General features: G+C 40.5%; 1 protein-coding gene across 1 annotated transcript in view; it reads right to left on the bottom strand.

The window, feature by feature from the left end:
• Window positions 1-18,055, bottom strand: part of LOC103773441 (protein AF-10-like) — a gene marked incomplete at its 5' end in the record, with an annotated part of 46,015 nt that continues 27,960 nt past the window's right edge. Inside the window, 8 exons of the mRNA XM_008940809.1 lie at window positions 1-45; window positions 1,563-1,775; window positions 2,514-2,616; window positions 9,163-9,524; window positions 9,651-9,739; window positions 10,139-10,327; window positions 12,328-12,482; window positions 16,890-16,962. Coding sequence (XP_008939057.1) covers window positions 1-45; window positions 1,563-1,775; window positions 2,514-2,616; window positions 9,163-9,524; window positions 9,651-9,739; window positions 10,139-10,327; window positions 12,328-12,482; window positions 16,890-16,962 — 1,229 coding nt within the window. The remainder of the gene's footprint in view (window positions 46-1,562; window positions 1,776-2,513; window positions 2,617-9,162; window positions 9,525-9,650; window positions 9,740-10,138; window positions 10,328-12,327; window positions 12,483-16,889; window positions 16,963-18,055) is intronic.

Below are 18,055 nucleotides of genomic sequence, written 5' to 3'. Positions count from 1 at the left end.
TCAACTCTTCTCTGACGCAACTGGTCCAGTTTTATCATTGAGCCTCTGTGTAAGAGAAAATACTTCTAAAAATCAGATGATAAAATACAGAGTTAAGTAAAATTAAGTTCATACAAATGACAAAGGAGATGAGGTGCATTTACTAGAGCTACCTAAGCAGTAAATTTTGCTTTATTAAAGAATAATCATGTATTGTAGAATAAAGAGTTGAAAGAATAATTAATAGTCCCACACTGAAGCAAGTCAAGCTAAGGTTATCACAACCAGCATTAGAAAACACCAATTTCGCTTCTACTTTCATTCCAACAAGACTTGCTGCTCCTGGCTGTTGGTCTCTCCTTAGAACTGCACGATGGTCAAGACAAGTAAGTATCTAGTGACCTCTGCCACCTTTTACCCATGAGAGAGGGCTGAAACCCACACTTCACCATCAGAATAGAAATATAATTTCATTTGGCCACTGTCATGATCATCTTTCCTTCCTGAATTGCTACAAAAACATTTCCTCCAAGTACTGAATGGGACCGAGGAGAAAAAACTCATTCACTGAGCATTCAGAAATGCTTGAAAACCTGTTCCAGCTGGAAACGAGATCAAAACATTCAAGCTGTTGGCAAACAGAATTTATTAGAAACCCCTTTTGTATTAAAATAGTTCAACGACCCAGTGCAATCTGTCTCAGTTCTAACCTTTATAAAAAACTGAAAGCAATTTTGAAAGAAATTTATTTCTAAGGGTTTTACGCGGAAGATGTTGACATTCCCTGGAATTGTTTACAGCTAACTGTTCTAGGTAGAAAAACTAAAACTGTACCAGCATATTTGTAAAATAGACCAGTGCTCCCCGGTCACGCTGCCCAGACTATTTTTGAATAGCCATTTCAAAAAACCGAAAATAGGGTCACACAAAGAATAGTATGTTCTGATGCAAACCAAATATAGGGCCTCAATTCCATTCACCACTAACTACTACTCATTCCATTCAAACTTGTTTAGAAAACAAGGGGAGATGAATTTTAAACATACTAGAACAAATTGTGACCAGCTCTAACCGAAGGCAAGGCACTGAGCAGACCCGTGTGGCAAGAGAGCTGCTGCTCGGGCGGCTGGTGCAATGGAAGAAGGGGCCCCCCCAGCGTGCATGGCAGAGACCATGGCGGGCAGGGCCGGCCGCCGGCTGCACAGCTCAGCCAAAGCAAGTGCTCCTGTTTCTGAAAGGAAAGGGGAGCTGCTTCCGTGAAAATCCTGAAAATTCATCATGTATGTTTTGTGTCTCACTTTATGTTTGGGAAGTACGACAAAAGCCCAGCTGCCCGAGTCTTCCTCCACCATGCCCCTAAAGCAGCTGGAGGCTTTGGTGGGGAGAGCAGAGCAGGAACCAGGAGCTAGCCCCAAACTCTTCCCACCTGCTGTTGCTGAGTAAGTGCAGCCCAAGGTTCAAGAAAAATAAAATAACGAGAAAATCCACCATCCTCTAGTTGTGAATACAGGAGCATAGTTTACTTATCTTCTAGTTACCTCATGGAGATACTACACTGAAAATGAGGTGAGAAATATACTTACTGTCACCTTCTGAGCTGCGTTGTCTCCGTGAATTGTAAGGAATGGGTTGGTAGTGGCTGCATTAAGTGGCGAGGCCTGCGTGCCTGAAAGTAAGTTGTTCATGGGTATCTGTGCTCCTCCAGTAATCTGCAATTGCTGTACTTCAGACTGATGGTGTTGGTGGTGGTGATGTTGTTGCTGTACTAATTGATACAAAAGGGCCTGATGTTGTTCCTTGAGTAATATGAAAAGAGGGAGGAAAAATTCAAAATAAATCAAGAATTCATTACTGAAAAATAGGTCTTCCCTGGCTTCTTGCTTAACTATATCTTCAGTCAGTGAGACCCTTAACCTAATCCCAGCTAATTTTGGTTACCCTAATGAAGTTCCTTGAGACTGTGGGACAAGGGAAGAAAGTGCCTATAAAATCTCCTGAAGTGAGTAACTCAGCAGAAGCTCAGCTAAGCCTGCTAGCTTCATCAGGCCTCTACCAGAAGAAACATACCTGAGAAGAAAATGAAACCCTGTTTGTCAAACTACACTATTAAAACAAACCGTTAAGCCAGTTATCTAATGGCCTGTATGAATACTGCCAGGCAGAGCAGTGACAGATCATGAGATACCAAAAACCCTTTTGCTAGAGTCCTGGTGGGATCAGAGAGAATAGCTCAGGATATTGTTAGGATCCACACATGGTCCCAAACCCTGCTGCCCACGGCTGATGCTGAGAGAGACAAACCACCATGTCCACATGGGACAAAATGGGACTGAAGGCATTAGGGATCAGTTCTTCTAGTAATACAGCCCTGTAATTTAGTATGACTATCATTCAAAAAGGTTGAAGCAACTGAAAAGCTAAAAGATTATCAAAACCTGTAATATCAAGTTAAACACATTTCTAGGCTTTACATTAGTTTATGCATGCCTTAGACTACAATAGAGGAATAAATCACAACTAACTGGAAAACTTACTGATGTGAGTTGCTGGGTACTTAGTAATTGCTGAAATTGCTGGTGCTGTTGATGGAGTAGAAGCTGTCTCTGTTGGTCAGGAAGTAATCCTAGTCCCGAGGCACTGTGGGGTGTGACAGGGTAATAAGGTAGTTTATATGGAAGTATGGGAAATTTTTACTTCAGCTTTCCGTTGAAACAAAGAAAAGATGTATATGAAAAGACAGCTCCTGTTTAGCATTTAGGCTGCACACTGTCAAATATGAAATGGTGTGTCCAGCCGCACCCCCTCACGCGCCAAGGCGTTCCCACCCCCGCCTTGCCCACGCTGAGCAGCAGCAACATGGCGCCCGCTGCGGCACACGCCCACGCCGGCTGAAACTCCACGGTCATCGCCACTGCTGCGTTTGTCCCGATACTCACACGGAAAGGGCAGACGTTACATTGCAAGACAGCTCTTGCCAACCTTCAGTACTTAAATAACCGGTGCTTACTTTACCCTGGGCTCCCAGCTCTCATCCTTTGCTACGTGCCAAGGTGCCAACGTGGCCTGTCCCTGGTCTGCGCGGCAGGAGCATCCAGCCCCGGAGCAGGGCCGGCCGGGGCTGCCGAGGAGCAGAGTGGGCTGCCTCCGGCCTTCGCTCCCACTCACTCTTTTCCTGCCTACCTACAACTTTCTATGTAGGAAATTGGGAAGGGAACTGATCCAGCTGACAGCTGCCCTGGAAATAACGGGTTTCTTGAGCTCTGGCAGCTCACTACAACACCAACAGCACGGACCAGTGTGGGTTTGGAACACAAGACCAGGAAGACAGCTGCGTTTACCCTTTTGGTACCACTATTAGCTTATGTAGTTCAAAACACGCACTGAATTATTAAGGTGTAGCTTTACAATAGGTTTACCCTGCTATTGTAAGGTTAAGTGTTTCCCTTTCAGCTGGACCTCTGTCCCCTCCCCTTGCACCTGGCCTTGCACAGTGAGCTGCGCATTGTAGGAACCGAGCTGCAACCTAGGTCTATACACGACACACTGAAAGATCAACTGTAAATGTAGATGAGGTTGTTACATGAAAACACAAGCACTAGTGCCAGCAAGAAGGTGGGCGCAGGACGACCGACAGGACAACAGGATTGCTGGTTGTGACTAGTAGCCAGGAACTGAACTCACATCAGCCACAAATCTGCACAGTCAGGCTACAGCCATTTACCTCTTCAGGACACAATCATCTTGCCTTTCTACACTATCCAGCATGCAGCAGTTGGCTCCGTGATCACTTCGACATTTATGTCTGGAAATACCCACAGCATCACCATTCTTGACTGCTGGGACAGGGCAAGCAACACGAAGTTTGGTTTATACCTCATTGGATGTCCTCAGTGCTACAGGAAAGATGTACTGGGCTGCACTTAGCACTGGGAATGGCAAATCTCTATGGGAAGTCTATGGAGCTGAATGGGTACTGAGGGAGCTGGCAGAAGTGCTCACCTAGCCACTTTCCATCATTTATCAGCAGTCCTGGCAAACTAGGGAGGACCCAGCTGACTGCAGGTTAGCAAATGTGACATTCATCTACAAGAACGGCTGGAAGGAGGATCCAGGGAACTACAGGCCTGTCAGTCTGACCTCGGTGCTAGGAAAAGTGATGGAGCAGATCATCTTGAGTGCCATCACGAGATGTACAGGACAACCAGGTGATCAGGCCTAGTCAGCATGGGTTTATGAAAGGCAGGTCCTGCTCGACCGACCTGATCTCCTTCTGTGACAAGGTAACCCACATAGTGGAGGAGGGAAAGGCTGTGGATGTTGTCTACCTGGACTTTAGTGAAGCCATTGACACTGTCTCCCACAGCATTCTCCTGGAGAAACTGGCTGCTTATGGCTTGGTTGGGCATACACTTTGCTGGGCAAAAACAGTCTGGATGGCTGGGCCCGAAGAGTTGTGGTGGATGGAGTTAAATCCAATTGGCAGATGGTCACAAGTGGTGCTCCCCAGAGCTCAGTACTGGGCCCCGTTAGCTTAATACCTTTATCAGTGATCTGGATGAGCGCACCCTCAGTAAGCTTGCAGGTGACACCAAGTTGGGCAGGAAGGCTCTGAGGGATCTGGACAGGATGGATCAATGGGACGAGGACAATGTTACGCAGTTCACCAAGGCCGAGTGCTGGGTCCTGCACTTGGGTCACAACCCCAACACTGCAGGGACTGCAAAGCGACAGGCTTGGGGAGGAGTGTCTGGAAAGTGCCCAGTGGAAAAGGACCTGGGGGTGTTGATCAACACCAACCTGAACCTGAGCCAGCAGTGTGCCCAAGTGGCCAAGAGGGCCAGCAGCATCATGGCTTGTTTTAGAAATAGTCTGGCCCACAAGGAAAAGGGAAGCGATTGCCCCCCTGTACTCAGCAACGGTGAGGCTTCACCTCAAATACTGGGTGTTCAGTTTTGAGCCCCTTGCTCCAAGAAGGACATTGAAGGGCTGGAGAGTGTCCAAAGAAGGGCAACAAAGCTGGTGAAGGGCCTAGAGCACACAAGTCTTCTGAGGAGCGACTGAGGGATACAGGGTTGTTTAGCCTGGAGAAAAGGAGACTGAGGGGAGACCTTATTGCTCTCTACAACTACCTGAAAGGAGGCTGTAGCGAGGTGGGTGTTGGTCTGTTCTCCCAAGTAACAAGCAATAGGACAAAAGGAAACAGTGTGAAGCTGTGCCAGGGGGAGGTTTAGGTTGAACAATAGGAAAAGTTTCTTCACAGAAAGGGTTGTTAAGCAGTGGAACAGGCTGCCCAGGGAAGTGGTGGAGTCACCATCCCTGGAGGTACTCAAAAGATGTGTAGATACGGCACTTACAGTTCAGCGGGACTTGGCAGTGCTGGGTTTACAGCTGGATGCAATGATCTTAAAGGTCTTTTCCAACCTAAACGATTCTATGATTTCCTACCATCTACTTCATAACATTTATTACTATCACTTCTACCACTGTCCTGGTTCTTGAACCTCTTGTCTACTGGTCTTTTCCCCTAGTCAAGAAGTCAATTCTACCAGTTTTGTCATATGCGAGCCACTTTGCCTCTGATGACTCTTGCTCTACTGTTTTTTTCCCTTGTATTACATCACTTTCTGAAACTGCATAATCTGAAGTGCACAGAATATTCCAGGTACACACCCACCAGGATTTAACACGACAGAACACAAAAGGAATATTGCCATTTATTTATTCCCCAATAACTGCTAGCAACGTTTCTTTGATTGTTGATGAAGGCAGAGAAGACACTTCACCTATCCAAGGAAAGTCCTAGATTTTTCTCCTGAGCTACAATGGCAAAATTCAGACTTAACATAAACTAGAACAGTGCATGTTTGACTTTCAAACAGTGACACTCATCAATTAAAATTGTTTAAATTAATTTTGAATTAAATTTAACAAATTCTTTAAATTCAAGCAGCTGTATCAAAAATATTCACAGCAATTGCAAAAGAGTAAGTACCTCCAGTTTGAAAATATTACCATTGCTTCCTCCTCTGCTTTTTATCTCACTTTTTCTGTATTCTTCTATACTGGAATGAATCTTCTCCACTGTTTTTTCATCCTTTTATATATAACATTCTTCCATTTTTTCTGTATCATGTTTTACCTTTGCAATTCTTTTTTTCTGCTGCTGTTCTCCCTTCTCTTTATACACTCTGTCTTCCTCACTTGCTCTGTACTGGCACTTGAAAGAAAATATCCTCAGCCAGCAGCTAAGATCTAAGTGTCTGGAAATAAAACCTAACTGCAGAAGACAAAACGCTGCAGCTCCTGAGAGCTGCAGCTCCAGAAGAGGCAGTTCACTGGTTTTCACCACAGAGCTTTCTGTAAAGCAAATCAGCTTGGAATGTAAATTTAATCCTTCCTAGCTTCTCATTCAAAGGTATATGATCAGCCTGAAACTCTCCACCCTGAAGTCTTCTCTGGTTGCAACAATGTAAAGAAACAATCCTACCTTCTCCCTCAAACCACCTGACATCCCAGTTGCTAGCAATCTGTATTGAGCCATCTGTTTGCCAGAAAAGGATGAAGTACATTTCTCTACAGAACGAATGTAGACTCTTTTACCTAGAACCTGACACTCTCAAGTGGCAGTGTGATGATCAGCGTTCCCTCACCTCCCTGTGTCCCACAGCTGAAGAGCTCACACGAAGACAACATGCATGAAGAAGTCATCACACATTGGTCAATAACCTAGCCATTTTTCACATGTAATTGTCTAAACAGATTCTGATGCTTGGGAACTTACTCTAAGTAATGACTTACAGGAACATCTGGTAAGGCTTTTAATTACAGAACAATGTGCAGAAGCTAGACAGTAGGGCTGAGTGCTCACATGGCCTCCCATCGCCTTGCAAATACTGGTTGAAACCACCTCCAAACTTGATTATCACCATGAAGTCCAGCCAGGCTTGGAGCTTGCAATTGCATGGTAGCAGCCCTACACGCCTGCCTGTGCTTCCCACCGTTTAGCCTTGCCACTTACACCTTTCAAAGAGTAGGGATACCTAGAGGAATTTAACACTAAAGAAACAGTCAACTAGTTGAACTCAAGAGTGGTAGGAACAAATGCTGCCCCACAGAGTTTCAGAACCAATCTCAACTACTAGAAAATACTTACTTCTCCCCTCTTCATTCAAAGTCATCCCAGAGCCTTCTTCACAATTTAGTACCAATAACAGAAAAGGTTTTTGCATATTTTTCACCGAATCGTATGTAATGGAAGAAACAGGCATGAGGAATGTACATGTCATTACTAAAATCATATTTAGCATCAACGCTTGCTTGGCCTGGACTTTCTTCCTCTAAATATACCACCAGAAGTACAGAAAACTCACAGAAAATAGGGGCAATTTGGAAATCGCTCAAAAGGAAGGGAGCCCAGTACATTATCTGGATGAGCTCAATAAAGTAGAGAATTGTGTGAAAAGTGCATTTTTAGATTTAATATCAACATTCATATTAAATTAGTTATAATTAAGGGAGCAGTGCAGAAAGATGATGCAAGAACAGAAACAGAGAAATTGCAATTCTGGCAGATTTGTACATCATAAACCTGTTGTAGCAGAGAACAGTGAATCACTGGAGTATTGCAGACAATGCTGAAAGTCAGAGTGAGAGCTTACAGAAAGTACACTAGTTGCAGTATTCAGTGTGAACTGGAGTGGACTACTACTAAGCCAACACACTGAAGAGTTAGAGCACTTGAAATGGATATATAAATAAAAAACCAAACAAAAATATCTTCAATATAAGGTTAGAAATAATCTGTATATTAACAAAATCATATGAGAAAACAGCAGCATGACTGGTATATTTTGGCATTACCTGAAAGTGGAAAGCATTATTTAACTGGGTTATATTAATGATTTTGTCTAGTATTTCTCAGTCCTCACACTTCTAGGGAGCAACACAAAATTCTTGTGTTTTCAGCAGAGCTCTGATACTCAAGAAAGAAGATAAGGTTTCATTAACAAAATGTCTTTTGTTTATCCTATGAAATGTTATGCTCATATATGATACAAGGTATGAAAAACATAACCTCAGTAAAAATATACAGCATATCAAAACAACAGGATACACTTGAAAGCATCGGGGTTTATGAGCCCGTTGAAGGAAATACCACACAATAATATGGTATACAAATATTTAGGCGCTGCCAAACAAACAGTGAGGAGATAAACTGGAAAACGAAGCTACAAAACTATGGAAGCCTTGCATCAAACCAATCACATAGGCCTTTTTGGGTGGGTAATTTGCCGTAATCTCCCAAAATAAACTCTACTCAAAAGACAAGTAATCCGCTCCTTATTTGCAGGCATTTCTTTCTACAGAGAACCGTAGCTCTCCTTCCTAGGGGAAGGACAATAAAAGGGATGGGGGAAGGGGAGCAGGGAGAAGGAGTTAGCCCAGGCTCTGCTCTATCCCAAAATACTTCCAGACCAAGCAAGTCCATTCTGTTTCCTGGAAAGCAGCTGTCTCCTTTTGTTACCCATTTGCCTTGTAGCTCAAGCAGCAGCAGTTTATGCTACTGAGCATACCTGTTTTGCAGAAAGGCTGTTACAAATAGTCAAGCAAGGATCTTTTTATGTATTAAAAATTTTAAAAAAAGAAAAAAAATCTTTGAAACCCTAATTTTGTTGTCTTTGGAGTCATATGTGGAGAACTGAAAACACCACAGAACTCTATTGCTATGGTTGGTTATGCCATTACATCTTTAATTACGTGACCGTTCCTGTTCTCGTTCTCCTCCTCCCCCCTCCTCACTGCAACAAATGGCAGCTTCTCCAGTGCTCCTTTAATCCTGAAGGACAAGCAGCAGGACAAAGAATTATCGTTTCCTGAACTAAAAAAAAAGAGCTGAAGCACATTTACATAATTACATTTGTTTGGGAGTCTGACTTGATTAAAAAACAGGAATAAACTGACACTAGGACTCCCAAAAGCTAAACAGAAAACATATTTTCTTGACTATCTGTGCTTCCATTAAATGCCTTCTTGGTTTCATTCACAGATCAGAAGCAGAACCTAGTTGACAATGATAGGCAAAGGAAGAAATGGAACCTTTTGCATGAGATGGTTACAAAAATACAGCCAAACTGAAAAGCAGCAGTTGCCATCAGGAAAAATGTAAAATCAGCAAATTCTTACCTGTTGTTCAACGTGGTTGGCAGAGGATGTGTTGCATTGGGTGGCACGGTTGCATGAGTGAGAGGAGAAGGGTTCTGTGATATTGTTGCTGGGGTCTGAATTACCCCATTTAAAGCCCCTACAATTCCATTGATTGCCAGCTGGCTGGCTGGCAGCGCTCCAATTATTCCACCCACACCAGGCACTGCAGGAATGGTGGAGGTTACAGTCTGCATACCACTAGCTAGTGCCCCCACTGTCACACCATTGACCTGTTGAACTCCTGTGACTCCTGAGCCTTGCTGAGCTGGACTCTGCCCAGCAGGTGGTGGAGTGGAAAGAGCTGATGAACTGCTGGTGCTTTGTCCGCTGGAGGTTATCTCCTGGTGTAAAAACAAACAACAAAAACCCCTCAGCCCCATAAAATTTCACCTAAAAGGCACAATGCACAGACTACAATGAGTTAACTTGTAACAATTTTAAGTTTAGAAGAAACAAATAAAAGTTACCTGATTTAATACAGGAAGAGAATTGTCCGGTAAAAAACTGTTTCCCAGATGAGGGCTTTTACTGCTGTTCAAGGAATCAGTGCTAGGTGCTAAAATAATTATTTCAAAAAAAAAAAAAAAAGGCCAGTGGTTAAATTTCTGTAACATGTAAAAAGATTCAGAATAATTATTTAAAAAAAAAAGTTAGGGGTAAACATACGAAATGTAAAGTCAACCTTGAAATCATTGCTGAATAGTAAAATTTTAACTTAATTGGTGAATCGATAGTCAAACAGATGTGCTGCAGACAAGTCAAACAGAGCTACACCGAAACAAGTGGTAACGGTTCATATAAATCTTCCAAATGACTTTTAAAAACGTCGACAAGTTCTCAATCTGTATTCATCCTACACGTACGTGCATCTCCCATCAGCAGCAGACGCTGATGGAACACCCATTTCTTGCAAGTGGATGCCTGAACCACGCTGGCACTGCCCCTCCCTGCTCACCTGCCTGTCCCGGGAAGGTGTGTGCCTGGTGGGAAGGGCTGGGGTTGGAGGCGATGGTTGGGAAGGGCACGGAGAGCTGCGCGTTGAGCAGCTGCAGCCGCTCCTTCTTCGCCGTCAGGTTCTTTATCTGTTCTTCCAAGCGCCTGTTTTCAACCTGAAGTTGGTGTAATGACTTAAGCATTCCTAAAACTAAGGTAAAAAGCCACACGTTACCTTTCACAGCCACATTCATCTTCAGGGTTTTTTGGTTTCTGTATTACAATTGAAGACTAGCATTTAGTTACATGTGAAAATAGAAATAAAATTATTACTGGGAGGTACATGACAGAAATTTGACTTTAAGTGGAAAGGTTTAGAATCAATTTTGTGTAATTTGAAGAGCAGAGAACAGTATGTAGCATGTGACAGTAATTCTGCAATATATCTACACCCTGGCTTAAATACAGATAAAGTCACATCATGAGAGATGACATTCATTTTAAGCAAAATTATCTTCATACCAGAATATAAAAATAGTATTATTTTAGTAGCATAGGTTAATTGCAGAGTTGGGAAAAATCTATTTCAGCTGCAATATTAGAAATTTTAAACATTATCAAAACCAGAAAAATTTGACAGAAATTCAACAACCAGTACAGCCAAAAAACAACATTTACGTAAAAACAAGCGAGTTTGTGAAAAGTAAGTTTTTCTGCTTTAATGCCTTGTGCAGTGAATCATAAACCTAGAGCAGCAATGAAAAAAAGAAGCCATCCAACGTGACGCGATCACGACACGCCTTGCTGGGGGCAGGGGCTCTCATTTGCTTTCAGCAGCGATCTACAAATCACCCAGCAGGGAGCACTGTGTGAGCACCGCAGTTACCACCCCATCCCACCCCCCACCCCCGGGTTTGTTTGTGGGTTTTTTTTGTTTGTTTGTTTGTTTTTTGTTTGTTTGTTTGTTTGTTTTGTTGTTGTTGTTGTTTTTTGTTGTTGTTGTTTTGTTTTGTTTTTTTGTTTGTTTGGTTTTTTTTTAAGAAAAAGGGCATCAACTTCTGTACCAACCTGATTTTTACCAAGCTTTCTTTTCTCAAATTCCGATTTGATTTTAGAACCTGGACTTCCCTACTAGTACTAGAGTGTGACTGTAAAGCCACAGGGATAGCCATTTTTTTTTATTATTTTTTTTTTTTAAATTCTAAATTGTATTTGTTTAACATGACCTCTGGGCCTACTACAGACATAAGTCTACTGGTATAGGCACATCTGGTCATTTCCCAAGGATTTAGCTTTTATCCCTCCTCTTCAAGAACATACAAAGGAACCCTCAGTGAGCCCAAATGAGATGCAATAAGACTTAGCTAAACCTGTCCTCCAGCTATCATGTTTAAAGGATTATCCCTGCATGAATTTCCTCACAATTAGCATTTTTGTCAGGATACCATTCATAAAAATACCAACTAGATACCACTTTACACTACCAACAAGAAGAATAGTATGGTCAATAAAGCATAATAGAAACCCTAACCTGGTATTAAAAATATTTTTTTTTTATTAAAATGTATTAGATCATTGCCTTTGATAGCAATTCACTGTTGAATATGGAGATCCAAGTGATCTGCTTATCACACTTTCAATATATTCATTCTTGGACTATTCCACTCTAACTTGAGAAAATAACCATTTGCTTGCTTTGAGAATTTCTAGAGAAACACAGAACATAGTGAAGACACAAAGCCCCAGTAGGATACCTGCCTAACGTTTGTAAATAGTTTTTTTTAAAAAACAGCAACAGAAGTAGGCAGTTTAGAATTAAAAAAAATGAAAAATACAATGAAAAAAAATTATTAGACCAATTGATATCACACAATACAAAGCAAACTGGGGAACTGTGCTATACTATTTATAGTAATGGTTCAAATAGTCCAGAATTCATTTCCAAACTCTGCAAATGACCAGCTGGATCTGCAGGTCATTTCCTCTTCCTGGATATCATTTCTCCACACAGATAATTATACAGAACTCTTCTGTAATCTACTGAAGCCATGTACTGCATTAAGAACTATGTTACAACAATACACTACAGTTATATTTCTACTCACAGCAGAAAATTTTTATTTTTTTTTTAAATTCTTGGATAAACACTGCATAGCAGTTTGGAATAACAGAGTCAACAAAAGCAGTCATAAACAGCATGTGAGTACTTACTGTCACTAGGGGTGCCTTGCTCTAATAAGAACTGTTGTCCTTCACTCCATTGCCTCTCCAGAAGCTGTTCTATGCTGGCTGCTACTGGGGGCAAATTTTCCCCACAACTGTTCCCTGATTGATCATAGCGAATCTGCAAGCTGCTTACAGGGGATCTGTTGAAAATATTGCAATTTATTGTTTAAAGAAAAGCACAGAGGGAAATGTGTTAGTCTTGGAAATGTAAGATACACAAGTACTAAGGGCTAATACAAGGTAAGAAATTTCAACAGCACCTTTACTAAGTTAATTCACCAAAATCACTAAGAACTCCTGGTTCTCAGTGCTAAGGCTTTAATAAAAGATGTAATATTTCACAGCATTTGAATTTATATACTGAGAAAGCACATAACCTCTTCTTGCACACAGTCTAACGTAATACCCAAACAGCATTTCATTAAATTACTCAAGACATGCTTCTACAGCCACAAAGCACTGGATACATAGAGCACCTGTCTTTAAAAAAAAAATTTTATAAAACAATCTTTACACCTTTCCAAGACCAAGCTGAGGAAAAATAAACATAATTTATTTAAATCAGCACAGTAATGGTGCTTCCACGAAGAAAGGCCATATATAATGGCACCGCCCAACTTGTTCTAAAAATAATCATGTAAAAGCAGATTTTTGAGAGACTACATGAAAATACTTATTTCACGAGGGATGCAATGAACAACCTTCTCTGTCCGTACTGTGCACACTTCAGATACTTCCTTTTTTACTCACCATGACACACAGGTCAAAGAATAATCCCTTTGCCACATGTCTTTTCTCATTCAGGAGAACATTACTCAGCACCCAGTCACTGAGAAAGATGAGCACTCCTCAGGTCTTAAGAGGAGGCTTCCTTTGCACTGGATGGGACAAAATTTAACCTGTGAGCAAAACCTGATGCCCCTCAGTGTATTTTTGACTTGGGAGCCTAGCCTCATGTACTCATGGTCCCATTCCTCATACAGGATCAAAGCCCACTGAAAGCTGGTGGCTGGGCTTTTGTTTCTTTGTTTAAATCAAATCCAGTGAGCTCAGATTCAGGTTCCTATATATTATTGGTGCCATCACAGGACCAGAGCCACACAGTTGTAAGTGTGGTGCAAACCTTCCAACAAGACCACCACAGTCCCTGTACAGGACAGCATGCTCAGGAAATCGGTGTGTTAAGTATGATTAGCGTAATATGCAATGGTCACAGCACATTAGCTACCTAACGACTGCCAAGCGTTTTGTAGGCACCAGAGCAAAGCAACTTTTACGAGAAAAGGTTTTAAGTAGGTGACTTAAGAGCTGTGTATTTATAAATAATTCCTCTTTTGCATACGAGATGACAGAAGAAAAACACTTGTTAAAACAAAAAGCCCTGATGAATGGGCAACCAAGCTAGTGGCTTTTGACAAGAGCTGACAACTCAACAGCATTTAACAGTTCAGCACAGACATAGCAAAAACAGCCTTAAAACTCATTGTTTACACGATGTGCTGAAGTGGTATGAAGGAAGGTTTATGTGGAAATATTCTGAACAGATGTACTGCACTCCACACAAACAACGCACTTAAAAAAAAAATAAAAAAATAAACACACACCAAACCACAAAACAGAACCAAAACTAGAGGACAAATACAGAAAACCACCACACAACTCCCCCAGCAAACTCTTCCTTTGGATGCATGCTTTTGAAGGGTGTATAATGCCACTCTAACAGATTGCATCATTTGAATTTCAGCCCATTTCCTATCAATTTTACAAAAGTAGAAACAAGGCAAACACATGACCGTGTAGCTTCTGTAATCCTTCACTAAAAACCTGTACAGGAGTAAAAAGAAGTAAAAATCTAAATTTCTGTGCATCCCCACAAGTCCATCCGCTTCCAGCTTAACCCCTACCTCAGCCATAAGACATGATATGGTTCCTGCATATCAGGGTTGAATCCTTGTTCCAAATAGTATCTGATCATAGTTTCCAACAGGGTTATAAATACGCTGTCTGCGCAGGTTTGAAGCCATCATTGAGACAGGAATCCCTTGTTTCACGTTTCATACTTTGCTTACTGTCACAACTGTTTTGGTTGGTTTGTTTTGGTTTGGGTTTTTTTGCCTTTTTTTTTTTTTTTTTTTTAAAATGTTAATTTTTGGGTCCAGATATCCATAATCTTACAGTGTTAATTGTAAGATATAGGCGTATACACATTTCAGTTCAGGTCCCATGTAACACATTTTTAAGCCTAAGGTTAAGTATGGGGTATAGGTTTTAAATACAGGTATTGGTTTAAGTGCTACCTTGGGAAAAGCAGCAATTTCTTTGTGAAACGGAAACAGCTCCCATTACCAGGTGTTTGTATATATTTTTTTTTTTTTTTAATATATATTAAAATTTTAAACTTGACCACTTAAACATCAAACACTGTGGTTACATAGGGGTACAAAGACAGTCTGAATTTGAAAATTACCATAGAGCTCATGAATCACATATATATTCTCTGCAGAGCTGCAATCAGCTGCATCATCAACAGCAAACAATTATTTCTGCAAGTGTTTTTTATTTTAAGCAACTACTTGAAAATTATATGGTTCTTCTGGACTAAGTCTGTTATTAATGTATCTCATAAGCTTCAAAGGGAATAGAGTCAAAACTTGCAGAAAAATCCTTTTAATAGATAAGGCAAATAACATTCAGAGTTGCAAAGTTTCCAGATAGCAGATTTTTGAAGTTAGATTTTTAGTTGCTATAAACTGTATTTTAAGTACTCAGAGTTACTTAACTGGGGAAGGCTGGGGGTTACCTACACATTTTAGAAATGTCAACATATGTGTGATCTTATTGTACAAACCAGGGGTGAAATTTGCTGACTACTGAACTTAATTGAATGTGTAAGTTTTCCAATTTTTTTCCATGCCAAGCATGAACAACTCTACTGCCAAGTATGTGCTACAGCTTCCATGTGCTAAAGGAAGCTCTGCAACTGTGGACCCAGGTGCCCTTTGTATCATACAGTTCTCCTTCACCATCCCCATCAAAACCAGCTGTAATCTGACCATCTTGTAAGTAGTGGACTGTATATACCCTGAACATACGCTCTGTAGAAGCACCATATTTAAGGAGTTTAGCATCCCAAATACTCTCCCTACCTGTAAGACAGCCTGAACACAACTATGGCCTAGTGCAAATGCTGCAACGACCAGGCCCCTTTAGTATTAACTAACAAGGCGTTAAAACTTGTAATTACCACAACATGCAGGCATAAGAGGAATACTTAATATATAATGAAAAGTTCAGGAATTTCGTAATTGTTGGGCATTTCCCTTTGCAAAATCCTCTTAACTTACTTGTCTATATATATATATATACACAGTTATGTACCTTATTTATATAAATCCCTGCATATCAATGTAAATATATGTCTTTATACTGAGAACACAGTCAAAACTGATTTGTTTCTCAGGCTTTTCTCTAATTTGTTAATTTATTGTTTTAGAAGCAACACGTACTGGAAAGCTTAAAAGCCAGTTCAGGATGAGGTAATAACACCAAAGTATTATAATGGATATTCTCACCTCATTTGACAGGAAGTCTTCTAATTAATTAAGGAATATAATACAAGATTAACAATGCCAGGCATGTACATGAAATTATCTAATTTGGAGATATTTACTATAAATTACTGTAATAAACATGTCATAACAATTGAATTCATTGCTACAATGCTGTATCTGTGTAACTACTATTTTTCAGCTAACCTAAAATCCTTTCCAAGATAAAATCTTGACGTTCAGTCCTTTAAATAAAAAATACAGTAATAACACTATAAAATCAAATTAATATAGGATCTAGTATAGAAAATAAATCCCTTTAAAAACAAAGACTGACTAAAAAGTCACAGAAAATATTACTGAAGTATTTAAAACACATTAGTGAAATTTTAACAGCAAGTATTTTAAAACAAAATAATGCAATACAGTTACAGTAGAATTCCTGTCTCACAGTTCTGCAGTAGAGGTGAACTGCAACAAAATGTACTTTCTTTCTCCCCCACTGAAAACTGTCCTTTATTGTGAAGTGGTGAGGAAAAGGGAAGAAAATATTTGTTTCAAATTTTTACTGATGTTTAACTTCTTAGACTTTTCTGTGATCGTTGCAGTCTTTAAGTCCAAGGGTTTATACAACTTTTGCAAATACAACTAAAAATATCTTTATGGTAACAACTCTGTGGAGATAAGTAGTACATGTGGATTAAATGATAAATCCCTCTAAAGCAAGTCTCCATTTCTTAAGTAAAGCCCTTCATTTGTTAACATAATTTCAATTCACATAAAAGTAAATTTCAGCACATTTTTAGCTATCTGGACATATATGCGTTTATTTTAAATGGACTGACCTATACAAAAATAAACATACGTATACATGTGTATGTAGACATACATATTTATGCGCTTTTAAAACACTTAGGTATGACTAATAAAAAGACAGTGAAGTTTCCAAAACTTAAAACATTTCCTCTGCCTGCACTCTCCAATGTAAATTATGCTTACTGTGGTGAGAGACTTCCTCTGGGTGAACCTCCTCTGCCAACAAGGCTTCGGCTGTTATCTCCGAGATCTTGATCTGCAGTGTAAATATTCAACAGCTGATAAATCGACTCTTCTTAGATAAGAGTTTTAAAGCCGATGCAGATATTTTTAAAATATCTCAAACTCAACTTCTGTCTGCAGTTACTGCTGAAGAGTGAATACGTAACTCGTTTAAGATTGCTGAACTGTAGCATGTAAGGTGTTGTCCTTACACATTTCTGAGGCTGTACCAGGCCATGGATTATGTTCACTTCTTTCATTCCTTTCAGTTTTACAGCAAAGAAGCGTGGTTTGCATTTGCAGTACCCTCCCCTCAGCCACTTTTAATTTGTACGGTGAAAGTAATGAATCACAGCTGCAGACAGCTAATCTGTATGCTTATCACAGCAAATCCCGATGCTCTGTATTTTTTTAACACTTTGCATCCCAAAATAACTCGTAAAACATACAATATCTTAAACTTACCGCTGCCTTCTAACAAGCACACGTTATTCTGCAAATTTACTGAAACCTTTACGAAAACATATAATTCACTATTTCCTATTTATAAGCAGCAGCACAGCAAAGTCCCTCGCTAAAAAGGTAGTAAAACAAACAAAAAAAAGCCTCATTAAAAATACGAAAACGTTTTGCTTGGGAGGACTCAAAAGGGTTATTTTCCCTATGGCCTCTCAATAAAATAACCCTATCTGCCCCCTTCAAGGTTGCCCTCCCCCTATTCTGAGTCAAGCGACCTCCGACCTCTTGGAGGGCAAAGACATGACTGATCCATTCTTGGTAAACTGCGAAACTCATTCCCTTCCCCCAGACAGGCAGGACTACTACGACATGTCAACAAATCCTTACGGGGCGGGGAGGGGGGGGTGGGAATGAAACAAAGCCAAGCCAGCGGCTCATTAAAGCTGTAGAGGAGAGCCAACGGTACAAATTGCCAATCGGTAAATATTCACAAGATTATTAAATGCTGCACAAGTTCTCTAACGGGATCTCTTTCACACGAAGTTGTACGTAAGGCAATTTCACGAATTATGCAAATAAAGGCTTAAACTATTCACGGCAAAACCCAGGGCTGTGTTACTCTCTTTGCAAAGAGCTCCGACCTGAACACATCAATCACAGAAGTCACA

This window comes from Merops nubicus, unplaced genomic scaffold, assembly GCF_000691845.1.
Source record: "Merops nubicus isolate BGI_N331 unplaced genomic scaffold, ASM69184v1 scaffold3245, whole genome shotgun sequence".
Taxonomy (NCBI): Eukaryota; Metazoa; Chordata; class Aves; order Coraciiformes; family Meropidae; genus Merops; species Merops nubicus.
Note: the sequence above shows the minus strand (reverse complement) of the source record. Positions and strands in the feature narration are given on the sequence as shown.